Source organism: Maylandia zebra, linkage group LG6, assembly GCF_041146795.1.
Source record: "Maylandia zebra isolate NMK-2024a linkage group LG6, Mzebra_GT3a, whole genome shotgun sequence".
Taxonomy (NCBI): Eukaryota; Metazoa; Chordata; class Actinopteri; order Cichliformes; family Cichlidae; genus Maylandia; species Maylandia zebra.
Genome location: NC_135172.1, coordinates 12,716,632 through 12,740,747, shown reverse-complemented (window position 1 = coordinate 12,740,747; position 24,116 = coordinate 12,716,632). Strand labels below are relative to the sequence as shown.

General features: G+C 43.6%; 1 protein-coding gene, 1 long non-coding RNA gene and 1 other non-coding gene across 3 annotated transcripts; 2 read left to right on the top strand and 1 right to left on the bottom strand.

Moving 5' to 3' along the window:
- Positions 1-10,137: 10,137 nt before the first annotated feature.
- LOC143412322 (kinesin-like protein KIF1B) lies at positions 10,138-18,509 on the top strand. The gene is made up of 5 exons (XM_076884678.1): positions 10,138-10,170; positions 10,264-10,417; positions 10,644-10,836; positions 10,993-11,111; positions 15,495-18,509. The coding sequence occupies exons 2-5, from the start codon at positions 10,407-10,409 to the stop codon at positions 15,697-15,699; spliced, it is 528 nt and encodes a 175-aa protein (XP_076740793.1). The 5' UTR covers positions 10,138-10,170; positions 10,264-10,406; the 3' UTR covers positions 15,700-18,509.
- Positions 16,660-16,731, bottom strand: trnap-ugg (transfer RNA proline (anticodon UGG)). The gene has a single exon. It is a non-coding gene; the product is annotated as a tRNA-Pro (tRNA).
- Positions 18,510-18,874: 365 nt separating the features above from the next.
- Positions 18,875-20,621, top strand: LOC143419157 (uncharacterized). The gene is made up of 3 exons (XR_013099136.1): positions 18,875-18,963; positions 19,754-19,872; positions 20,067-20,621. It is a non-coding gene; the product is annotated as an uncharacterized LOC143419157 (long non-coding RNA).
- Positions 20,622-24,116: the final 3,495 nt, after the last annotated feature.

Below are 24,116 nucleotides of genomic sequence, written 5' to 3'. Positions count from 1 at the left end.
AACATTTTTTACAAATAAATAACTGCAAAGTGGGGTGTGCGTAATTATTCAGCCCCCTGACTCAATACTTTGTAGAAGCACCTTTTGCTGCAGTTACAGCTGCCAGTCTTTTAGGGTCTGTCTCTACCAGCTTTGCACATCTAGAGACTGAAATCTTTGCCCATTCTTCTTTGCAAAACAGCTCCAGCTCAGTCAGATTAGATGGACAGCGTTTGTGAACAGCAGTTTCAGATCTTGCCACAGATCTGAGGGGGGCGAATACTTTTGCAAGCAACTGCAAGTGTGGGGGAAGGCTGAGTGAAGTATTTCTTTGATATTGTTTTTCAATAAGCAGATGCAAATATTTACTCCTCTGTTATGTTTCTGTACATACAGACTGGGCGTGCCAAAAGCGATGCACTGCAGCACAGCTTTCTTGATGAGGAAGAGCAGCTGTGCTGTGATGTCAGCTTCAGCTGCCCAGCATGCACACCTGAAATGTTGGCGGTTTCAGTTGATGGTAACAGAAAGCTATATCACTTTCAGCAAAAAGAAAGGTGCTCATTGTTGATGTTCTTTGTGTTTGTGTTTGTGTGACATAATAGTTTTTACTATAGTAACCAAACGACTGTCTTCTGCAAGATGACTACTGTTAAATTAGAGTAAATGGAAAATCTTGTCATTTACTTTATAATTTCTTGCTATTTTATTATATTTGTTACATGTCGTAGACACGGGGAAGAGGCACATGTGGGGATTCCCAGTGGACAGCAGCACGAGAGACTTCAAGGAAGGCCTCCAAACTGGATGAAGAGGAGATGGAGGTCGCTGTGTGTCGACATGGATTGTGTCTTTTGTGTCACTTTCACTTCAGGGACGGCAAACTGTGGCGTGTTTCAGGAACGGTTACATGCCCGACAACTACACTTCTGAACAGGTCCAACTTTTGATTTGCACTCAGAATGATTACATCAAAGAGTTTAGTTAAAAACACTAAATGAAACCTGCAGACTTGCTTAAAGTGATTCGTATTCATGAGAAACTGGAGCGTCATTATCATTGAGTTTATTTCTTTCCCTGCTAAGCAACACCAAGTCTAGCCCTGATTGGCTGATATAAGTGACCACAGACCTGTCGCTGTGTGAGTTTGAATGGGTGATTAGAGACCAACACATGTTTGTTGCTGCTCCATGTTTTCTGCAACATTGTGTGTAGTTACTGCAGCTGTGTATGCATTCTGCTGGCAGGAAACAAGTGAAAGAAAACTGGCGAGCATCCTGGAAGGAAAACTTAATCGGACATAACAAGTTAAAACAGTTTGCAAGCTTCAAGCCAAACTGCTGAATCTACCGTCCAGGTTCTCCTTGATAGCGTGACTCTGTGTTGTTCTCCTTCATTCTTCTGTCTCTGTCTGTCAAATCTCAGCGTATTATAAACCAACTGTTGTCACCCTCTGCTGCTCAGTGTGCTGGCTGTTTTCTCGAGAATCTCAACCACAAGAAAGTTTATACGAACGAAGCTAAAAAACCTGTGACAGTTTGTGAAACGTCATTAGCAGCAGTGAAATAAGTTAGTTAGTGAAATGATAGAGGCTATTTTATGCTGGAAAAATTCTTCTAGCACAAAGTGGCCCAATAAACGGAATTTTTTAATACAGAAATACATCTAATGATAAAAAGCAGAGAATTCATTGTCTGTTTTCCATTGCAGAGCTGGGATGCTCGTCTCCTCATGGAGCGCTCTCGAGCTGTGAAGTGTCCAGATATCAGCGCTCACCTGGCTGGTACCAAGAAGGTTCAGCAAGTGCTCCCCAGGTACAGGATTGGTGCACATGTTGTTTCCTTATTACTCACACAGTGGTAACTGCTTCCTTTGTACACAGTTGAATATCTTCTTTTAAAGCGTAATGTTGCTCTAGCTGTGCTCACTGTGATCCTGAGCTCCTGTTATGTTTGCTGCAGGGGATCCAGCGGAGGATCACAGTGACCCTCATCCACGAGAAGGGCAGCGAGCTCCATTGGAAAGATGTTCGTGAGCTGGTTGTAGGTGAGCAGCCTGCCTTTAGGGTCTAGTCGTGCTATACCTCTGTGTAGAAAACAAAACCCCAAAGCACCGAAACAATGTTTTATAGTGTTTGTGTGCTTTTGATAGAGGAAGACAGGACAGAACATCATTAAAGGGATTTGACTTTGTGAGATCACCCTGAAAACGCACCACTCGGTTCACTCTGAGATATTTTCAGTCTGGAAAGATGAATCTGTCGGGCTTCAGGCTGCTTCTCACTTTAAGCAGTTCATGCTGTAGCTGATGGACCAAAAATGACATTTGATATTTTAGACATTCAGCTGCTGACTCTGAAGCCAACAGGCTCTTGAGTGTGGATGATTGTGTTGGTACTGGATGCTGTGATCAAACAGCTGTTCTGATCTGTCTTCATTCATGCCTGTTGTTATTAAGCCTCCTAAGCTCCAAACCAGTAAAAGCAATCTTTGGAGGCAACACCCTTTTTAGTACTTTGCTGTATTTGTTTGTGATTGTGTGACACTGAACCACAGTGCTATGTATATCCTCTGTAACACTCAGACGTTTCCAGATCAGTGTTTCCCCCTCAGCTGTTTCTCACTATAGAGTCTTTCCTCTGTAACAATGAGGCACCAGCAGAGCATATCTGGCTCCCAGTCTGTGGCTGATAGTGCCCCCTGCTGTTAATAACAGGAACAGTGTAACCTTGTATGGAGCTCATAGTGATGGTCTGAAGATTGCTGCTGCAAGGCAGTAATTTGTATCCATGTGTGCTGTCTATTCTGAGCATATGCAGTTATGTGAGCTCTCAGGTTTTATGTATCAGGACATAATTAAAAACAATCAGGTCCTTAGTAGGTCTTAATATGAGGTAAATATAAAACATGAAGTGTTTGTGAGGTTCATCTGCAGCACCTTTGTCTCTGTGAAATGTTTGCTAATTTAACATTTTCCCTCCTAAACAGGAAGGAGTTTGTGGAGGCCTATGTGAATCATGCCTTCAACACATCAGTGGAGAGTCTGTTCCAGGAGTTCAAGCGAGGCTTCTTCCTGGTGTGTGAGCAGGATTTGGTGAGGCTGTTTCGACCAGAGGAGCTGCAGGGAGTGCTGGTCGGCCAGGACGTGCATGACTGGGAAAAGTTCAAACAGGTACAGTCAGCCAAACAGACACAGGCTGTAGTTTCACAGCTGTCCTGTAGCACAATAACTGTGTACTGCATACTGTCAAAAGCATTCAGTCGGCTGCTTTAACACAAATATGAACTTGAGTCACATCTCAGTCTTAATCCAGACTTTTGTATGATAGTATAATATAATAGTCAGCCCACCCTTCGCAGCTATAACTGCTTCCACTCTTCTGGGAAAGCTTTCCACAAGGTTTAGGTGTGTTTATGGGAATTTTTTGACTATTCTTCCAGAGGTGCATTTATGGTGTCAGACACTGACGTTGGAGGAGAAGGCCTGGCTCACAGTTGCTGCTCTAATTCATCCCAAAGATGTTCTATCAGGTTGAGGTCAGGACTCTGTGCAGGCTAGTCCAGTTCTTCTACACCAAACTCACTCATCCATGTCTTTATGGACCTTGTATTGTGCACTGGTGCCCAGCCATGTGCACACATGCCCACACTTTACACTTGGCACAGTGCAGTCAGACAAGTACTTCTGGCAACCACCAAACCCTGACACATCCATCGGATTGCCAGTCAGAGAAGTGTGATTCGTCACTCCAGTAAACACATCTCCACTGCTTTAGAGTCCAGTGTTGAGATGCTTAAATCACTCCATCTGACGCTTTGCATTGTGTTTGTCAGTGTAAGGCTGGGATGCAGCTGCTCAGCCATGGAAACCAATGAAGTTTGGACATCTGTAACAACAGCAGACTGCAGATATTGGTGACTTAAGTGCACTATGAGCCTTAGCATCAGCTGACTCGCTGTCATTTCCAATTACTTCCACTTTGTTATAATATCACTAACAGCTGACTATGGAATATTTAATAGCGAGGAAATTTCATGACTGGACTTGTTGCACTGGTGCATCCTATCACATTACCATGCTGGAATTCATTCAGTTCCTGAGAGCGACTCGTCCTTTCACACATGTTTGTAGAAGTAGTCTGCATGCCTAGGTGCTTGATCTAATACACCTGTGTCCATGGAAGTGATTGGAACACATTAATTGAATGATTTGGATGTGTTAGGGAATACTTTTGGCAACATAGTGTATGCCTGACCTTACAAACTCTATGATTATAACAGTCATTTTCACTATTTTCAGAACACAAGTTATGGTTGGAGATATCATGACCGCCACCCCACCATACAGATGTTTTGGGAGGTATTTGATGAACTAACTGAAGAGCAGAGGAAAGATTTCCTTCGTAAGTACTTGCTGAAGCCTCCATTATGATATGTTACTGAAATCACACTGTATCATATAAAACATTAGATTTTTCTGCGCTTTACCAAGATACATTAGAGAGCAGCATTGTTCTGATTAATATACTGTAAAGCTGCTTCTAGCTGGTGGACTGAGCCGCCTCACCTTTCACCTGGCTCACGTCACACACCTGGAGAGACTCGACCTCCACCTGTGTTGCCTCACGCGAGATGATCTAGAGGCTCTGAGTCAGTTGCTACCAATCTCACACGCCGGACACTAATCGCATGCTCGCTGCAGCAGTCATGTGACTCGTTGTTTTTCAGTCCAGGTGCTGCCCTCTCTCACTGCACTGACCGAGCTTGATGTGTCATCCAATAAGGAAGTGGGAGGTGTGGTCCACCTGCTGGTCTCCGCCCTCCCTGCGACACAAATGAGGCGGCTGCCATTCAACAGCTGCTACATGAGCAACGAGTCCTTCACTGCTCTGGGTAACACACACACACACACTTGTTTATTTATAGAAGTTTTCCTTCAAGTCATTCTCCCCGAATACCTCTTCCACCCTCTAGCCTGAAATGGTGAAAACTTTGTGTTTATGCATCAGCCCTGGCGGTGTCCTATCTGCGCACGGTGGATATTTCCTGGTGTAAAGTGGTTGGCGGTCACTTGGCGCTCCTGCTGGATGCTCTGCAGCCATCAGTCATCAGCGAGCTCCGTCTTTGCAGCTGCGAGCTCACCACTGATGACATGCTACATCTGGGTAACTAACACACAATGACATTATACTTTTTCTTTTTTGGTCTGTAGTGGATCATTAGGCTGCATAAATGTATATTAAGACAAGTAAAGCCTGAAGGAAATTGATATTTCTTTCATTTATTTCATGCTGCCAGCATCTGTAGCTGTCGTATAAAACAAAACAATGAAACTATTCGGTGTTATTTTTGTCTCCATCAGAAACACTGTGAACAAAACAGTAATGAAGGAAATTGCCTTCCCGGGTTTCCTCCGTGGCGTGAGCTATAAGCAGAGTTCTGTCCTTTCCTTCTAAGATTCCTAATTATTTAAAGTAACACTCAGGTATGCCATTCAGCGTGTTAGTACGAGCTCGGGAGCAGCTTGGGAGAACAAGAAAACAGAGACTGCTTTAGGTTGCCTTCCCAATCGACTCAAAGGTTTATTTGATACACAGCAGTTTATATAGATGAAAAAAAAGGTTCGTGTGTCAGCTTTCCCAGTTCAAACCGGTACAGACCAAATAAGGAAACGTCTTCCTGCCTTGTGAGCCAAGAAGTATCCTGTGTGTAGTTTATCAGTTCAGCTATAATTTATGATCATCCCAGCAAAATACACTCCTAGACATAAAATACAGAGTTCTTTCATCAGTGAATTCTGAAACAAACCACCTAGCCTTTAACGAGCCTTTTCCAGGAGATAAAGAAAAAGGGAGGATGGGAGTAAGGAAGTGGTCTCATCTCTGTGGTGTTTTCGACCTTCTGGTACCAGCCTGTGAGTCCTACACATTAATTCTTGGGTCACAGAGAAAGAGAAAAACAACTAGTAGATCGGCCTTATTGAGTAACAGTTTTCCTGTATAAAACAATATCCTGTAAATGCTAACCGTGGTATCAAAATATCATAACAAGTAAAGTGAACAGGCATAAAGTGATCAGTTATCAATGGGTCCTCTTCCTCTGTGCAGCTGCCGTGTGCAGACGGGGCTGTCTCTCCTCACTCCGTGCACTGGATCTGTCCTACAACAGCTTGGTGGGAGACAACGGTTGGTGCAGTCTGTTTGCAGCAGGAGGTCTGGGCTCTCTGGAAGACGTGGATGTCAGTTTGCGACCTTCAACCTCTGCTCCGTGCTCAGCCTGGCTGCCCGCTCTGCTCCGAGCTCTGCCTCAAATGCCGGCGCTGGCTCGACTGGCCATGCAGAGGTGGACAGCTGACTGTCAGGAGAGAGAGCAGCTGAGGTACTGTCTGAAAAAGAGGAGCGTCCTGCTGGAAAGGGATCCAGATTTACAAGACACATCATCAGCATGTAAAGGGAACAGTCAGGAGAGCCTAGAAGAGAGTCCGCCTGAGGAGATTGGAGCTTTATTATTATTTTTTTAAGTCTCTGTTACCACAAGAAGGTCAGTGTTGACGTCAGCTGCATCACGTCTGATGTAAACTGTGTCACACGTGATGGTTTCAGGGAATACTGGGAACTTACAGAGTTAAGCACAGCTGGTGTGGGTTATCATATTTGTCGTCTCTCACCTTGGCTGCAGGGTCTGGGTCTTTCCAATGCAGCAGTCCTAACACTTGAGACACACATGCCGAGAAGTGGGGATACCTGGAAATGGACAAAGGCTTTCAGCAGAGTTTTAAAGCAGCTATTCAGGAAAAGAGCTGTGAATTATCTGCATACCTTGTTAGGTAATCAGCTATTTTGGGGTTCTTTAACAAATCAACCAAAAGGTCGACTGAGTATTTTCTCGTCAGAGTACCTTCACCGTTCACGATGATGTTGAGCACAAGCTGGAGCGTTTGATGGATGTTCTTTGCATCAAAGAGCTACGAGGAAATCCCAGAGAGTAGAGACAGGATATTATGTGAATCAGCATGAATGTTGTTTGTTGTTCAACAGATAAAAACAAGAAGAGAAAATAGAAACAAAGTAAAAAAGGAACAATTGTTTCTGCCGTTAAGAAAAAAAAATTGAGTCATGGCAGAGACCTGCAGAAGTCTTGAGTCTCATTTGATGACATTTTGTCAGATTGCCTTGTAATTTAAAAAAAACAAAACTGTTTTTTGAGCAAAAGTTCTCCAGGTTTTTTTGGAGTTCTTTCAAAGTTTTCTTATTTTTGGACGTTAGCTGCTTTTTCACTCTTTTTCAGTCCAGTCTGTGCATCTGAACATTTACAGAAAGATTTCTTTGTTTCGTCTTTAGACACTTTGTTAAACGCAGATCCCAGCAGAGTTCGCCTACCTTCTCTCCAACCTTCTCAGGTTTTGTGGATATTATACATGGTTATGCTGAGGATATGTCGGCTACTTTCCACTGGAAATGCCTTTTGGTTAAACTGTCAGCGAGGAATTTGCACTGTTACATTTTTATATAACTTTAATGCAAAAAAAACAGCTGCTTGTTTAAGTGAAAATACACTGATGGGGTTTTTTTCTATTCATGAACAGGAGTGTGATCAGTTTAATAAAAGAAAAAATAACCATAACCAAGATATGAGGGGAAATCTTGGACAAATACAAGCAGACTGGAGCAGCCAGCGTTCAAAACACCGACGTTCAAGGTAACAGAAGGTTCCCGAGCCACATCCACCCAGCTGGTTTCTGTGTTTCTTGTGTATTTGTGTACACTGTGACTTCATGGCTGTCTTGGGCTCCAGCTCTTGTTTTGGTGTCTCATTAATTTGATTTAATGTCCTGCTTAGTGATAACATCACTCTTGGCCTCCCTGCACTGGCTTCCAATTGAATTTAGGATTCATTTTCAAGTTCTTTTATTGGTTTTTAAATCTTTAAATGGTCTGGCACCTGCTGAAGCCCTATGTCCCCACTCGTTCGCTCCGGTCAGCTGAGCAGCTGTTGCTCTCAGTCCCCAAATCACGGCTGAAACTGAGAGGAGACCGAGCGTTCTCTATCGTGGCTCCTAAGCTTTGGAATAATCTTCCTCTTCACATTAGGCAATCGACATCAGTGCTGGTTTTTAAATCCAGATTGAAAAAGCATTTTTATTCACTGGCTTTTGACTCAGTGGTTGACTGACTTGTATTTTATTGTTTTTCGCTATGTTTATTATTGTATCGTATTTATTATTCTTATGGTATCTATTATGTTTCTATTGTTCAGCAGTTTGGTCAGCCTTGTGTGTTTTTAAAGTGCTATATAAATAAACAATGATGATGATGATGAACATAGTAACGTGTGTTGGGTTGCTCAGTCTTCAGACTCACTGTCAGACTGATTAGACAGTGAGTCTGAAGGTGAGAGTCCTCACTGCCCACGCCTGTCTTTGGGTCTGACCAACACCGTTTCCTGTGTGTCATTCCCCCCTCGCCTTCCCCCCATCCGTCCTGTCTGCACTGACCTCTCCAATAAAGACAAAAGGCCTCATTTTCTGAAACTCTTCCTATCCCATCACCTTGCGAAGAATCACTTCACCATGTTGATTAATAAGGACGGTGGGAATGGTTTGAAGTCTCGTCACAGAAAATGTGCCAAAGGCAAAGAATCTGAGCTTGAAATAAAATGAAATGAAAGATCAGCCCCACACAGGGGTTAAATTCAGATGGAAACTCTTATCACACAAAGAGAACAAGCGAATAAATATATCTGAGTGTGGCCCCTCGACTGTCACAGTGTAGCTGACATTTGATCTTATCATGTGTTAAAGCTATTTTAATTACTGAAGAGAACCAGTGTCAAACTCAGCCCAAGTATGGTTGTACGTTAATCCTTAAAGCAACAACGTTTTTAAAGTTGCAGCGTCATTTTTACACCACACCTAAAATCCCACTAATCGTCCGGGCTCTTCACCCTATGACCACACGCTGGGGTATCTAACACCACATGACCCAAATGGAAACTATGTCAGCTGAAAGAAACCCATCGAAATGTGCAACACTTAAAACTTTGCCTGATTGGAGCATGGCTTCAAATACAGCCCTGAAAACAGACAGGCGGTCGTTGGCATTTCGTTACAAAGTTTCCTTGTTCAAAACTTCTGCTTCATTATAACAACCGAGTGACTGGGATCTACGAGCTGAGCTTGTGTAAGATGTCTGACACTGGAAGCCCAGGTGAGCGGCCATGAAACATGTTTAAAGAACGGCAGCTGTTTTATCATAATTCTGTGGAGAGCTTCATCCTAATGAGGGCTCATGTCCTGAGCAGGGATGCAGAGGAGGAGGAGGAAGGTGCTGGACACATCAGTGGCTTATGTGCGTGGAGAGGAGAACCTGGCCGGCTGGAGGCCCAGAGGAGATAGCCTCATCCTAGAGCACCAGTGGGAGCTGGAGAAGATGGAGCAGCTGCAGGAGGTGGGGCCTTAAAAGATTCATAAAGAAATAAATCTGTTTAATATCATTGAGGGAAAAATGACTTTTCAGCTCAAAGACCAAAGTGCTATTCTAAAAAGTTTTTTCTTAGAGTACAGACTTTACATGACTAACCTCCCCTCTTCTCCCCACCTCACATTCGCCCCCATCTTTCGTCCAGGTGGAAAAGACCCGTCACCTTCTGGGAGAGGCGGCTCCCGTGGGAACAGCTCCCACCACCAAGTCCCTGAGTGAGTCTCTGTCCCCCAGCGTGAGCTCCGGCACTCTGTCCACATCCACCTCCGTCTCCTCGCAGATCTCCAGCACCACCTTTGAAAGCGTGAGAAGGAGCTGGCCACCAAGGTGAGAAAAACATGGGCTTAGTGGGCGTTCTTGTTGCTGCCTTCTTCCTTCTCTGCTCGGAGCTGATCGGTCTTGTTCCTGTTGTGTTGTAGTGCCTGCGCCTTCTGACACACACCTTCAATACTGAATACAAGCAGCTGGTGAACAGCATCAGTGACTGCAAGGTGAGAAATAATACAAAGAAATAAAAAAATAGCCTTTCTGTGTCACATCAGGGAGTTCCTATATTGACGTCTACCTCATCCTGCTGTTGTTTCACTTCAGCTTTCTCTCATCTCACCGATCGGACGTGATCCATCCGTGACGAGCTTCAGCAGTGCCACCCTCACCCCTTCCTCTACCTCCCCCTCTCTGTCGGACTCCCGCTGTGGCTCCATGGGCCAGAAGTAAACATATTTTTAGGAACATTGACCTCGATCTGCAAACGGTTATTGACAGGTTATCTATTTGATTCTAACTTGGTGTGATTTGTGTTAAAGGACCCCTGAGAACAGCTCACGTGCCTCCAGTCCCTCCTGCTCAGACTGTGAAAACTTCCCGATGGTTCCCACTCTGGAGACCTCCTACCTTGCGCGGGCTGCAAAAGAACGAGTTCCTGAACTTGGTGCCTGATATTGAAGAAATGCGACCAGGGTGAGTAATGCCATATTAACCCAAATACTGTCACTATGACATGTGTCTCACAGACCAAATGTAAGTCGACACTCATGTTCTCTAGTTCAAGCAGAAATGATGTGGATCGATTCAAATTCCTGAGCCTGGATGATTTCAGCTGGAAACAAACCAACTCTGCTTCTTCCTCAGAAAAACAAGCGCTCTCTTAAAAAATAAATAAATGAATAAAATCTCTTCTTTTCAGATCTGTTGTGTCCAAGAAGGGTTTTCTAAGCTTCGTGGAGCCTCGCTCTAACTCATGGGGGAAGCATTTTGTGGTTGTTCGCCGGCCCTACGACTTCATCTACAACAGCGACCAGGACCCCGTGGAGCGAGGCGTCCTCAACCTCTCCACAGCACAGGTGGAATACAGCGAAGACCAGCAGGCCATGCTTAAGGTTTGAGGCAGGATAGAGAAAGGCTGGATGTAACACGTTTGTCTTTAATGAGAATTCATTCAAATTGTTTTGGTGCACGTTGATTGATGAAATGGCAAATGGACTGGGATTTATCATTTGAATGAATATGAATATAATGTGATGTTTTCTTTTCAGACGCCCAACACATTTGCAGTGTGCACAAAACATGGAGGCATCCTCCTGCAGGCCAACAACGAGAACGACATGAACGACTGGCTGTACGCTTTTAATCCTCTGCTAGCAGGAACGATAAGGTACACACACACAGACACACACGCTCCTCTCACACCACAGTCAAACGTGCAGCTTCTGCACCCTTCAAAAACATTCCCTTCTTCTCACAACGTAAAACTCTCCCTGCAGATCTAAGCTGGCGAGGCGGCGCAGCCTTCCTCCAGCAACCCCGCTGCCAGCTCAGCTTTCCTCCTCTCTATTCCCTCCCCTCAGCTTTTTGTGTTTTTGTTTCGATGACAATGTTTGGGTCTAATCTTGTTCCGCTTGGTTGTCATTCCCAAACTCTCCTAACTAAGTAGCATGTTGTAGTAGTCTACTTGTGTGTGCACGACTCTTTAGAAACTTTCCGTTTGCCAATCATCTGTACAAAAAAAATGTCTCTATCAGTGCTATTTGTCTCCTGAAATGAGTTTCATTCTATTTTGGGGGTTTTTGCTGTTGGTTTTTTTAATAAATTAACATGCTCGCATGATACCTGCAGCAGTCCTCAGGAGAAGACCAGGTTTGCTCAGTTTAAAACAAAAAAACAAAAATGAACCAAATCAGCCAGCTTACATTTGAAACCATGAAGGAAAAATCTACAGTTATCTCCAAGTGACGTGTTAGTTTATGCTCTGTGTTACGACCCGGCTCTGCTAGGCGACAGTGGACGTAACATAAACGAGCCCAGAGACTAGGGGGTTAGATAAAAAGAAAAACATAAGGTTTATTAACACAACTGAAAACCGTTAGTGAAACAACTCACTAGGCAATAGAGTGATTTTAAACAAACATAACAACTCCAGTAACACCAGTAGAACACTACTCATCTAAACATCTCACAGGAGGCAACTCAAAACAAAGGCTCACATGGCAGCAGTGCAAAGGCAGGAGGGACCGTCTCCACAGTCTGTTCAAATCAACAAGTCCCTCCACGAATGAAGAATCCTCAGCCTTTTATCTTCTCAGGTGATTGCAGGCAGCTGTGTCATTGGTCTGTCGTACTCAAGGCTCCCTCAGCAGCCAATGGTGTGAGTGGTCTGGCACGCTCTGACCTGAATGAAGGTGGGGCGGGCATAGGTCCGGGCCAGCCAATCCCCCGTGAGTCCTGGAACACGTTGATTTCCATAGAGGAAGGCGGGGCCACCCCTCCCCTTAAAGTACCACCTATGTTGGGCAGAAGCAGACATTAAAGAGTGTGAACAAAAACAAAGAACAAACACAGCAAAACATGTTTACAAGCGGGACAGACCATCAGCTAAAACATTTTCAGACCCCTTCTTATGGTGAATACTTAAGTTGTATTCCTGCAACAACAGAGCCCAGCGCATAAGGCGCTGGTTATGATTAAACATGCGAGTAAGGAACACAAGTGGGTTGTGGTCGGTGTACACAACAAGAGGTAACATGCTGGACCCCAGGTATACGTGAAAGTGCTGAAGAGCCAACAACAAAGTCAGGGTCTCCTTTTCAATGGTGGAGTAGTTTAACTGATTTTTATTGAACTTGCGGGAAAAGTAACAAACGGGGTGGTTCAAACCCTGCAAGTCTTCTTGCAACAGCACTGCCCCAGCCCCGACAGCACTGGCATCAACCTCCAGTTTGAATGGTCGTGTCAAATCAGGTGCAGCTAACACAGGAGTGTGGCAGAGGAGGACTTTCGCACTCTCAAAAGCATCTTGACACTCACTTGACCATATAAACTCAACTTTTGGGCTGAGTAGGTCAGTCAATGGCTTGACTACTGAGGAGAAATTTTTACAAAGGTTTCTGTAGTAGCCCACCATCCCTAGAAACCTACGCAACTCACGCCTGGTGGTAGGTGTGGGAAACTCTTTAATCACTGCCACTTTGGCATCTATGGGCCGGACCTGTCCACGTCCCACCTCCCTGCCTAAGTACATCACTATAGCTTTGGCAAACTCACACTTAGCTAAGTTGAGAGTTAGAGTAGCTTGAGCCAAACGGTGAAATACCTGCTGTAACGTTTCCAAATGATCTTGCCATGTTTCAGTATAAATTACTAGATCATCTACGTAGGCACTGCAGTTGGACAGGCCACGGAGGACTTTATTTACCAGCCTCTGGAAGGTGGCAGGAGCGTTACACATGCTGAAAGCCATGACTGCGTATTGTAGAAAATCATCAGGTGTAACAAAGGCAGAGATGTTAGAGGCACGTTCAGTTAAAGGGACCTGCCAGTAACCATTAAGAAGATCTAATTTAGTGACATACTGAGCAGTCCAATACTGTCCACACAATCCTCAACTCTTGGGAGAGGATGTGAGTCAGCCACAGTCACAGAGTTCACCTTCCGGAAGTCTGTAATAAAACGGGGCGAGCCATCTGGCTTAGATTCCACTATACAAGGCGAGCTCCAGGGGCTTTGACTGGGCTTCGCTAAGCCATGTTGCAGCAGATAGTCAGCCTCCTGTTTCATGAGCAAGCGCTTATGGGGGCTGGCTCGATAAGGATGCTGCTTAATAGGTTTAGCTCCCTGGACATCAATATCATGCTCTAGCACCGTAGTGCAAGTTGGCACATCCCCGAATAAACAGGTGTATTCCTTAATCAAGAACACAGAGACAGAATCAGAATCAGAATACTTTATTGATCCCTGGGGGAAATTATTTTTTGTTACAGTGCTCCATTTTAAACCAACATTAAGACAAGACAGACAATACGCTAACTAAGAATAATACAATATATACATATATATACATACATACATACATAAGTCACTCATAAATAAATATTTGGAAAAGAAACATGTGTAGTTGTAGCAGCAAACAGTGTGTTAAGTGGATGCGTTGTACAGGGAGATGGCCACAGGCAGGAATGATTTCCTGTGTCGTTCAGTGGTGCTTTTCGGTAATCTCAGTCTCTCACTGAACGAGCTCCTGTGACTGACCAACATGTCATGGAGTGGGTGGGAGGTGTTATCCAACATTGTCTTTATCTTGGACAGCATCCGCCTCTCCGACACCACCTTGAGGGAGTCCAGCTCCATCCCCACAACATTGCTGGCCTTACGGATTAGTTTATTGAGTCTGTTGGCATCTGCGACCCTCAGCCTGCTCCCCCAGCATGCAACAGCATAGAGGATCGCAGTTGCATGCTGGGGGAGCAGGCTGAGGGTCAGAGTCAGGAGCTGTGATAAGAGGCCTGGTGGTGCCGACCTTTTCAATAAAAGGTGATCATCATGTCTGGCGATTATACCTCAGCAGAGACTTTGTTTGGTGAATGACACAGGTCAGAAATAATAGAAACAAACTTCTGAGTGACAGATGAGCAACCACACACAGCAGCGCCATCTTGTTACCAGTCAGGTGTGAAGAGCAGTTAGACCAAAGGTTCATTCAAGACTTTTTATGTGAAGGGAAGGATTTTAAACTGGATTCTGGATTTATCAGAAAATCAGTTCAGCTCGATCTGTTTCAGGATGGCTGAGTGGTCTAAGGTGCTGTGTTTAGTGCTCACTCTCCCCTGGAGGTGTGGGTTTGAATCCCACTCTTAGCAGTTTCTGCTTCATTGTCTTTCTCGGTGTTCACATCTCCTCATTCCTGAAATGGTCTGCTCACATTCACGTCCAGTCCAAAAAGGCTAGGCAAGCGCCTGTACCGTCTCCGACAACTCAGGAAGTTAGCAGGTTTTTCCAGTGGTCCTCAGAACTTTCTATTCAGGCGCTGTGGAGAGCATCCTCACACAGAACATCACTTCCTGGTGTGGGAATAACTGTGTCCAGGATTGAGAAGCAGAGTGATCCGTGCGTCAGAACGCTGCTGCGTTACAAATGCAAATACAGTATGATCCACAAATATAACTTCCCTACAGGACATTTACACCAGGAGATGTTGGTCCAGAGCATCTCAGATATTAAAGGACTGGTCCCATCCCAGTAACAAAATGTTTCGACTTCTGCAATCAGGCAGAAGGTTCCACACCATCGGGGCCAAAACAGACACTCGAGGAGGAGCTTCTCTCCTCAGGCCGTACGAGTCCTAAACCAGAACACGCCCCCACTCCCCTCATAGCATCAATAAGTGACTGAAACAGGACCTTATATCAATCTGTTCACACTACCCTGGTCGCATTACTGTTTACACTTCTCTGGTCACTCAGTTGAATTACTCTGTTTATATTACTCTGCTCACTTGTTTACTTGCACAGCTCTGTCAATACGTTGCTGTGCTAATATGGCACAAGACACTTTAACACTCCATTTGCACAAAGTACATTTTCAGATTTTTGATTTAAAATTTCCAGACTTTTAAAATCTATTTACTTATTGTATATAATGTCTTTTTTTGTACAGTCAAAGGAGCAGTTCAGGAGACATTTCACTGTTTGTTTTGTAATTTAATGACTATGCATGTGACAAATAAAAAATCTTCAGTCTTGAACGTTATGCTCTCTCTTTCTAGGCCCTGCCAGTACTCTCGCTCCAGCATTTTGGATCAGCTGAAGGCTTTTGAGGGAGTTTTTATGACATCTGAAAATAGCAAATTACAGTTTCCCAGGACTTGCATGAACAGTTCAACAGCAAAGCCCCAAAAACCAAACAGGCTCATCAGGGATTTGAACCCAGGACCGCTTACACCCAAAGTGAAAAGGGAAAAGCTTCCTTAGGCATTTTCCAGGTCACAGCAGAGGTGTGCTTGCAGGCGGAGGAGGAGTGAGGTGCTGAGGCTGCTCCTGCTGCCCTCCAGCGAAGCCCAGGTGGCTGCTCTCAAACCTGCCCACAGCAAAGAGGAGCAGCTTCAATTACATGTTTCTTAGATTGTCACAAATAAGCTTTCGTCTAATTTTCAGATGATCACTTTTAATTTTAAATTAAGAACCAATTTAGGTGGGTTATTTAGAGCTTCCAATGAGGTGCATGTGTTTAGATCATGGCGGACAAAAAAAGAGTACCTGAAGAAAAACCCTGCAACATGGAGCATGCACCCACCTGCAATCAACACAGTGGCATGAGCATATAGTCATACAGATGAGCATGACAGCGTCAAGCTTCATAACCAGAAACCTTACACCACAAATTAAGTCACATTTTGACCCTAAAATCTGAATTTTGCAGTTAAAATCATCACATAATTTTCATCTGTAATATTTTATTTCACTTGGTACATAAGTTACATGTGTGCATAATGCACTGAAAGAGATTCCTTCGTGGTACTGAAGTACTAATGTTTACTGATGTTTATTTTTGGCCCTTTTGTGTATCAGTAAAACTGATGTGCGTTCTTCCACATGCATATTGTTAAAGTCGTGTGAGAGAGTTACACATTTATAATATATGATACATAACTGTGTATTGTAGTAGTTCTGTGTACAAGTTTGAATTGAATTCTCTTATTTAATCTAAAATAAAACTCTGTGTTATCTTGAATAACAAATAATTACCTTAGAAAAACTTTTTGGAGAATTTAAATGGTAAACAATAAGAACAAGGCCAACAACATCCTTCATATCAGATCTGTTAGCTGTCCCTGTATGAGGGACTATGGGAACATGTGTGCAGCTGCAGAGATTCTTTCAAATGGAGCCTAAACAGCATGTGGCAGCTGAGAGGCTCTATAGACAACACGTGGGCTCGTCCAGGATTTGAACCCGGGACCTCTCACACCCAAAGTGAGAATCATACCCCTAGACCAACGAGCCACACAAACAGTCCAGCAAGTCTTTTTTTCACAAAGTCTCACATCAGAGCAACTAGATGAAGAAGAATGTGTGAAAGATTGTCTTGAACGCTCAGAGAATCATCTGTTTGTGTGCTTGATTCTAGATTTTATTCTAGGATTAATTCAGTAGAGATTTATTGGACATACTATAAGGACATATTCTATTTAACTTGAATTCTCAACAACAACAATGAGGGCTGGCCCTAAATAAATAAAGTTAAAATAAATCATATCATACTAACTGCTCTGTGTGTACTTTTTAAAAGAATCTTCTATCATTTGAATATAGCAGACATGCTTTATAAAAGCCTAGTATATATTATTTTCTTTCTTCCCTTAAACTGAAAGAATTACAAGTATGTAACTAGTATAGCAAGTTGAGAGTCATACTGTACCAAAAGAAAACAAACCTCTTCTGCCAAAGAGGAGGAGTGTAGAGATTAGAATATTATTTTACTGTTACTATTCATAACATTATCATTACTGTTGCATTACGTATCATTTATCATTATCATTTCATTAGAGCATTTATTGAAACTGTTGATGTTACATTAAAGTTTGTATTTCAGGTGTGAGCATAATTACATAATAATCTTTCATTGCAGGTGCAACTGTAACCATGTTATCCATATTGCATTTTGTGCTAATTAAAGAGTTGAAGCTCGGTCAAGTTAATTAATGGTCTGAAGCTTCGGTCAGCGCGACGTCTGGCCGATCAATAGGAAGTTAAGGTGACCTGGAGCCATGAAAGAATTGCATACATGCTTACAATACAATACACTACATATAACCTGTAAACAGAATAGAGGCCTGTGTGTGTTCAGCAGCCTGCTGCATTGGAGTTTGCCTAGTAACAGATGACTCGAACGGAGTCAGGAAGTATACTTCTAAGATGTCTTTGTTTGTCGAGTGAGGTCATGCACTGAGGTCAAGACACATAGTCTGCCTGAACACACATACACAGTATATAGACTTGTTTTGCTCGAAACTGCAAAGTTGTTTTACCTGCATACGTGACAGTTTAGTTCCACAAATAAGTGAAGTGCAGTAAGTGAAATAACAGGAAGCATCTGGCGGTGGCGGAGGAACAGAGGAAGGAACTGTTCTTTTTTAGAATATGTCCAAGGTCGGAATTACTGGAACTGATGCATGTTTCTTATCTGCTTTGACGCATGATGCTTGTCATCGACTATGTTATATATATGACTGCTCGTTTACTGTTCTGGGGAGATCGAGGCTGATGTTTTGCAGAGCTCATCTTTCCCACACACGTGTGTGCTTTAATAAAATCATTGTTTTGACGCACAATGGACCTCCAGTCGTTTGTCTCTTACCTCAAATACGAAATCAGGACACTTCTTAAACACTAATAAAAATATATAACATAATTCACAATCCACTTATGACACGTTTTATGAAGTGTCAAACTGAAAGAAAAGCGTGTTTTGTCATGGTATGTCATAACAATAGCTGATGGGCTTCTATTCCTATAAAGCAGACTAGACAAACAGAAACCATCTGTCACGGTCCCCGTGTCTCTCTGGTTGGCCCACGCTCGCTACAGGTTTTGTTGTTGTTAGTTTTGGTTTTTTTTTTGTCTCTCCTCCTCCTCTCTGCCTGGGTGGAGCTCATTACGGGCTCTCACTCTTGGCCCACGCACCCCTGTGGATGGTGTCCACCTGCGGCTGATCCGGCTGATTTCCCCAGCTGCTATTTAAGGCAGTGGCACAGAGCAGCTCACCGCTGGAACGTCGAACCACCTGAGTTCGTGCTCGCGGCATATTCAAAGAAGGATCGCTTACACGTGTTTTATGTTGTGGAACTAACCTTGACCTTCTGTCTGTAGATTCTGGACCGAATTACCGGACCTGTCCAAGTGGGGCAGTGTGTGGAGTGTTGGAGCGAGTGCGGCTGAAGAGGAGTGCGTGTGTGCGGAGGAACGGTGGCGGTGACTGAGTGGAAGAGGAAGCGTGTGTGTGGATTCCCCCCCCCCCTTCTCTCCCTGGAGCCCTGGACCCCCTCCCAACTCACTGTACATATATTTTGCGCTAAGGTGATCCCTATTGTAAATAAATCCCCTTTTTGTTTCGTTGAAAGAACTGTCTGCGCTTGGGTCCGTTCAGTAGCCATGACACCATCCATCCATCCATTCGCTTCAGCTTATCCTGTTCAGAGTCGCGGGGGCGCTGGAGCCTATCCCAGCTATCATAGGGTGAGAGGCGGGGTACACCCTGGACAGAAACACTTTGTTGAAAACAAAAGTGAAAGGGCGACTCACATCTGACTGTGTTCCCTGTGGGTTGAGTCACTTTGTATATAAAGCATTTGCAGCATTTTTAAAAATCTATTGTTCCAAATTTCTCTGTTTTCTCAACTTTTTCTCAAGCTGAGCACTTGGTCCACTTTTACAAGCGATGGCAGCAGCAGCAGCCTTTTCCAGAGGTTTTAGTTTTATGTGCAATAAACATTCATTGTGTCATTTATTAATTCATCCTTTTTTTATTTTCACTTTTTAAAAATCCACTACATGTTGTGTTGTGTTTAGTTGTGTTTAGTGCCGATGTGGGACAGTTTCCAATTCCATTGTACTATTGTACCAAATATGAATGTGCAATGACAATAACGAGTTATTCTTATCTTATCTTATATCTGATCTCAGATGCACTCCCTGATGTACCCACAGTGTCTGTGCATTTAGGATACACAGACAGCTAGTATAAATCCATGCACGCACATGCATATTCTGAATATAGTCTCTGTTTCGTTTTGTTCACTGTGGAAGGTCTTTCAAGGTCACAGTAGTTCATGTAAAAGAAGCTGATATTTTCATGTAAGCAGAACGTGACTTTTTGGAATTCAAATGAAAGAGGTGCTTTGACTCAAAACATATTGCAGGCAGATTTTCATGCAACATCTCTTAAACTTAGAAAGTTCTCTTTGTACATTTCTTTACAAATCTTTATTTCCTTAAATCCTTATTGATACTTTCTCATGTGTTTCAGAAACTTTGATGGCAGCGGCACAGTTGACCATGAGTGGTGTCACAACTACCGAAGGCTTAGTTAGGATTTTGCTGTGTCTGCTCCATCTTTCAAGTTCACTGATAAACAAGGGCGAACTGGTAAACTGACTGTTAACTTTCTTTTTGTTGTTGTTGTTTTAATAAAGAATGTAACTTTTAATTAACCACCTTTACCATTAAATCATGACCGTCCGATCACTGGTTAAGCTTTTCTCCTTACTTGTAAAATGCTCATTTTGTCCCAGTTACATGTTTCGCACGCATGTTTGTTGACGTTCTTTCTGGTTTTGCAGGAGGAGCTGAAAGGAAACGTTGAAAAATTACAAAAGGAAACAGCAAGAAGGAAGGTGAGTCTGTCAATGACATGGATGTTGACAGACTCCAAACAGAAAAACATGCTTTGCTATGACAACTAAAACAAAAAAACAATTTCCCATCATACAAAAGTCTGTTTGCACTCTTTACACTACATACTTTTGTATATTTTGTTACATTAATTTGGTTTATTTTTGTCCTCCAGGCTGAAAATAATTTAGACAAAGCCTATGTTCCTGCTGTCCTTGATGATGTTAAACGTCTCATGGATCCTTTGTACGAACTTTTGAAGTCAGTGAAACGTTTTACATCACTGCTTACACCAGTGCTGGATTTAATGGATGACCTACAGACTTTCGTGGGAGCCGGCAAGGAGTACATGAATAAGTACTTTGAGACAACAGCTGCAGAAATCAATCACAATGAAGAGAACCTACGCAGAGTTATGGCAACACTAACACAACTAGAAAAGAATAAAGATGAACTGTAGCATATTAGTCAGCGTCTGTCTCTGGTAAATGTTCTGTGAAACATCTCTTTCATACTGCGCTGCCAAATCAAAGCTAACTGTACACTTGATTTATAAACTTTGATGAGAAAAAAATCTTTTCTTTCTTTCTTTCTTTTCTTTGTTATATCAGGTCTAATGCGAACACAAAACACAAAGCTGAGATTTTCTCTGTTTAGAAATCACATTAAATCTGACAGTTGTTAATGATTCATATGTAGAAACACTTTCATGTGAATAAAAACATTCAAACTTATTATTGCAAATTGTGACGTTTGTAAGAATAGAAGCGGTGGCTGATTGTTCTCTAGTGTTTGTGTGTGGATCAGTGTTGTTCAAGTTACTTGGAAAAAGTAATTAGTTACTTATTACTGATTACTTCTCTGTGAATTTCCGTTCCCATGGTAGCGTGCTAGGTGCTTGTTCAGATTTGAAGTGTAATTTTTCGCAGAGTGTACAACGGACGCTAATGTTTTTGCCACTTTTTACAGAATAACACTTGAAGTAATATAAGTACTTCCACGCTTTTAACGCTGCATGGTCGTACTCTCTCCTGCACTCCATATTACCCATTGTTGATCTACGCACGTCTGCTGTTGCCACGTATATGAACACGCATGATCAGCACAGCGCACCAGGTAGAATCCAGTTTTCAGGCCCCTCTTCTGTGGAATCAGCTTCCAGTTTGGATTCAGGAGACAGACACTATCGCTACTGTTAGGTCTGCACTCGCAGGCTCCACTAGTTCAGAGATTTATCACCATGAACGAATCAAGACGATCAGAGCTCGATCGGTTTTAAACTTGCAAGGGAAGTGTCGGATCCGGATCTTGGAGCTACAAGCTCCTCACATGATCCCAGACAACTCCAAAAATCCAGCGTCCCCAAGCAGGCTTTTATTCAGTGACAATAGTTACACAAACACCCATGGTAAAACCCTATTGTAATAATTTGTGATAAATAAAAGTAGAGTCTGGGGAATATTTGATGAAAGCTTATTGTGATTAATGCTGGGGTGAATTTCAAAGTTGATGTGACGTCTGTTTGAAGTTGGTGTGTTATGTGTGTGAATGTGTTACGTCAGCCAAGAAACGAGATTAGATTAGGACATTTGGATAGGGGATTTTATTCCCACATTGATTAGCAGGGTTGGACTCGGGCACCAGATAATTTAACTGTGGAATCGACAGTGGTGCTTTTAAATTTATTTAAATTATTTAGGACGGGGACGGTAATCCCTAGGAGCGCGGTTGCTCAGCGTGTGGCATCGACTCCTGATCACAGATGCGTGGTCAGGCCTGGCGGCGTCCAGTTAGCCCGAGTGGCGCCCGCGGGACTTCGGGAACCCATTAAAAACCAAGTGGTCAAGGACCACTTCTTTACCGTGCTGTTTGAGTAAAGAGCGGGCCTCAGGTGTGACCATTTCAACGTGGCTGACAGGTAAGCTTTAAGTAAAGCTTAAAGTGGGATATTTAGGACTTCCGGTCAGCATGCGACCCGAATAGACGCAGGAACGAGCTGCTGTGGTGAACTTAACTCCGCTTTGACCAGTTTCACCCCTTCAACTGCCACCTTTAAGTCGCTTACACTCGTAACTACTTTTCTAGTGTTTTGAACACTTTTGACCCTTTCCAATGGCTGCTAAGAGTGCAAAAGCGAACAAAAAGGAGGACGCTAGCTTAACACTGGAGGCTATCACCACGCTGCTCCAGCAGCACCGAGAGTTGGCATCTGAATTTAAGACCTCATTTAACGCCCTCGATTCAAAACTGGACCAGGTACGACAAGCCCAAGAGGAACAGGCCGAGAGAGTTTCATCCTTGGAGCTTGCAACTGAAGACCTGAGCCAACGTGTCGCTGACCTTGAAAACACGTGTGCCGCTCTTCGCGAAGACAACAACCAGCTAAAGAACAAAGTCACTGACCTGGAGAGCCGTAGCAGGCATCAGAACATCCGCGTCCTTGGACTGCCTGAAGACACTGAAAGTGGGCGCCCCACTCACTTCTTTTCCAACCTTCTCTGTGAGTTATTGGGCAAAGAAATACTTCAGTCTCCACCGGAGCTCGATAGAGCGCACCGCTCCCTCGCAGCGAAGCCGCCCGTGGGACGCCCACCTCGCCCGGTGATCATCCGCCTGCACCGATACCAGATCAAGGACCTCATCATCCGAGAAGCTAGGAGGAGAGGGAAATTCGACTACCGAGGCGTGCCTATCCGAATTGTGGAAGACTACAGCCCCGAGGTCCTCAATCAGCGGGCGCAGTACAAGGACATTATGTCGGAGCTCTACGGGCGAGGCCTGAGGCCGGCTCTCCTCTTCCCAGCACGGCTTCGCATAACGCAGGCCAGAGGCGCCAGAAAGTTTTTCAGCTCCGTGGACCAGGCTCAACAGTACATTGAGAGGCTCCCAAAGGCTCCGGAAGCCCCGTGAAGAATTATTACTGATAAAACAATGGCACCAAATGCAGGTACCAAACATTCCATATAGGTATGGAGGCGCAGTCGGGATCCACGTAAGACGTTGCTTTTCCTCTCCGAGTGTAGCGATGTAGTCTGAGTGCTATAGCACTGAAATGCTGATTATTACTTTAATTTAACTCGATAATCTTATTTTGTTTTCTTTGTTAAATAAGGAGACAACCTCATTGACTTCTACCCGTTGGCTAATGACGTAATACCTGTTGCACGGAGACGGGGAGTTTTGTTATCTACTCGTAGCCTTCTGTCTGTTCTTATTCAATAATTCAGTTATAACGGTAGTACTTATTGAACTACATCATCTTTTTGTGTTTGGTTGTTTGTTTACATACTTGGACTCTGCTTTGAAACACTCCAGCAATTACATTTGGACTTGGTGGCTGATACAGTTTCGAAACTTAACAGTATTATACGGGGTTTCAGCTTACTATGCTATGGCCACCGGAGCAGTGGTTCGACTGCTTCAATACCTAGGTTATTGGTATCATAGACAGGAGGAGTAACACTCTAAATATGTTAAGTTTGAAGAGCTCGCTGCTTGTTCTTGTTCTTTTTTTTGGCAGCCATTTTCTGTTGTGGGGAGGGTTTGGGGAGGGTAAGGGTCACTGCTTTGAACCTCATACACTGTTCTTTTTTTTAACCTGTTCTGAACTAATTTCCACCCACTGTAAAGTTATTCTGTTCTTATCATCTAAGGCCAGTGTGCATAGTTTCTTTGCTCTACAAATCAGATGAGTCTGCAATTGAACTTTCTAAGCTGGAATGTTAAAGGTCTAAATCATCCAGTCAAGAGACGGAGGGTTTTGTCACATGTTAAACACCGTAACACTGACGTGGCTTTCCTGCAGGAGACCCACGTCAGGGCCTCTGATAATGTCCGTCTCTTCTCCCGTTGGAGGGGCCAGTGTTTTCACTCACTTTTCCAAGCTAGGGCACGTGGGGTCTCTATATTGGTCAGGCAGAACATTCCCTTTGAGGCCCACAATGTCATAGCAGACAAATATGGTAGATATGTCATAGTCATAGTCCTCAACATGAAGA

What these genes read in the sequence shown, in the direction of transcription:
- LOC143412322 (XM_076884678.1), top strand. An exon ending in ACCAGCAGGCCATGCTTAAG is followed by an intron (nt 10,837 to 10,992) that starts GTTTGAGGCAGG and finishes TTTTCTTTTCAG; the next exon opens with ACGCCCAACACATTTGCAGT. An exon ending in CTGCTAGCAGGAACGATAAG is followed by an intron (nt 11,112 to 15,494) that starts GTACACACACAC and finishes CTCTCTTTCTAG; the next exon opens with GCCCTGCCAGTACTCTCGCT.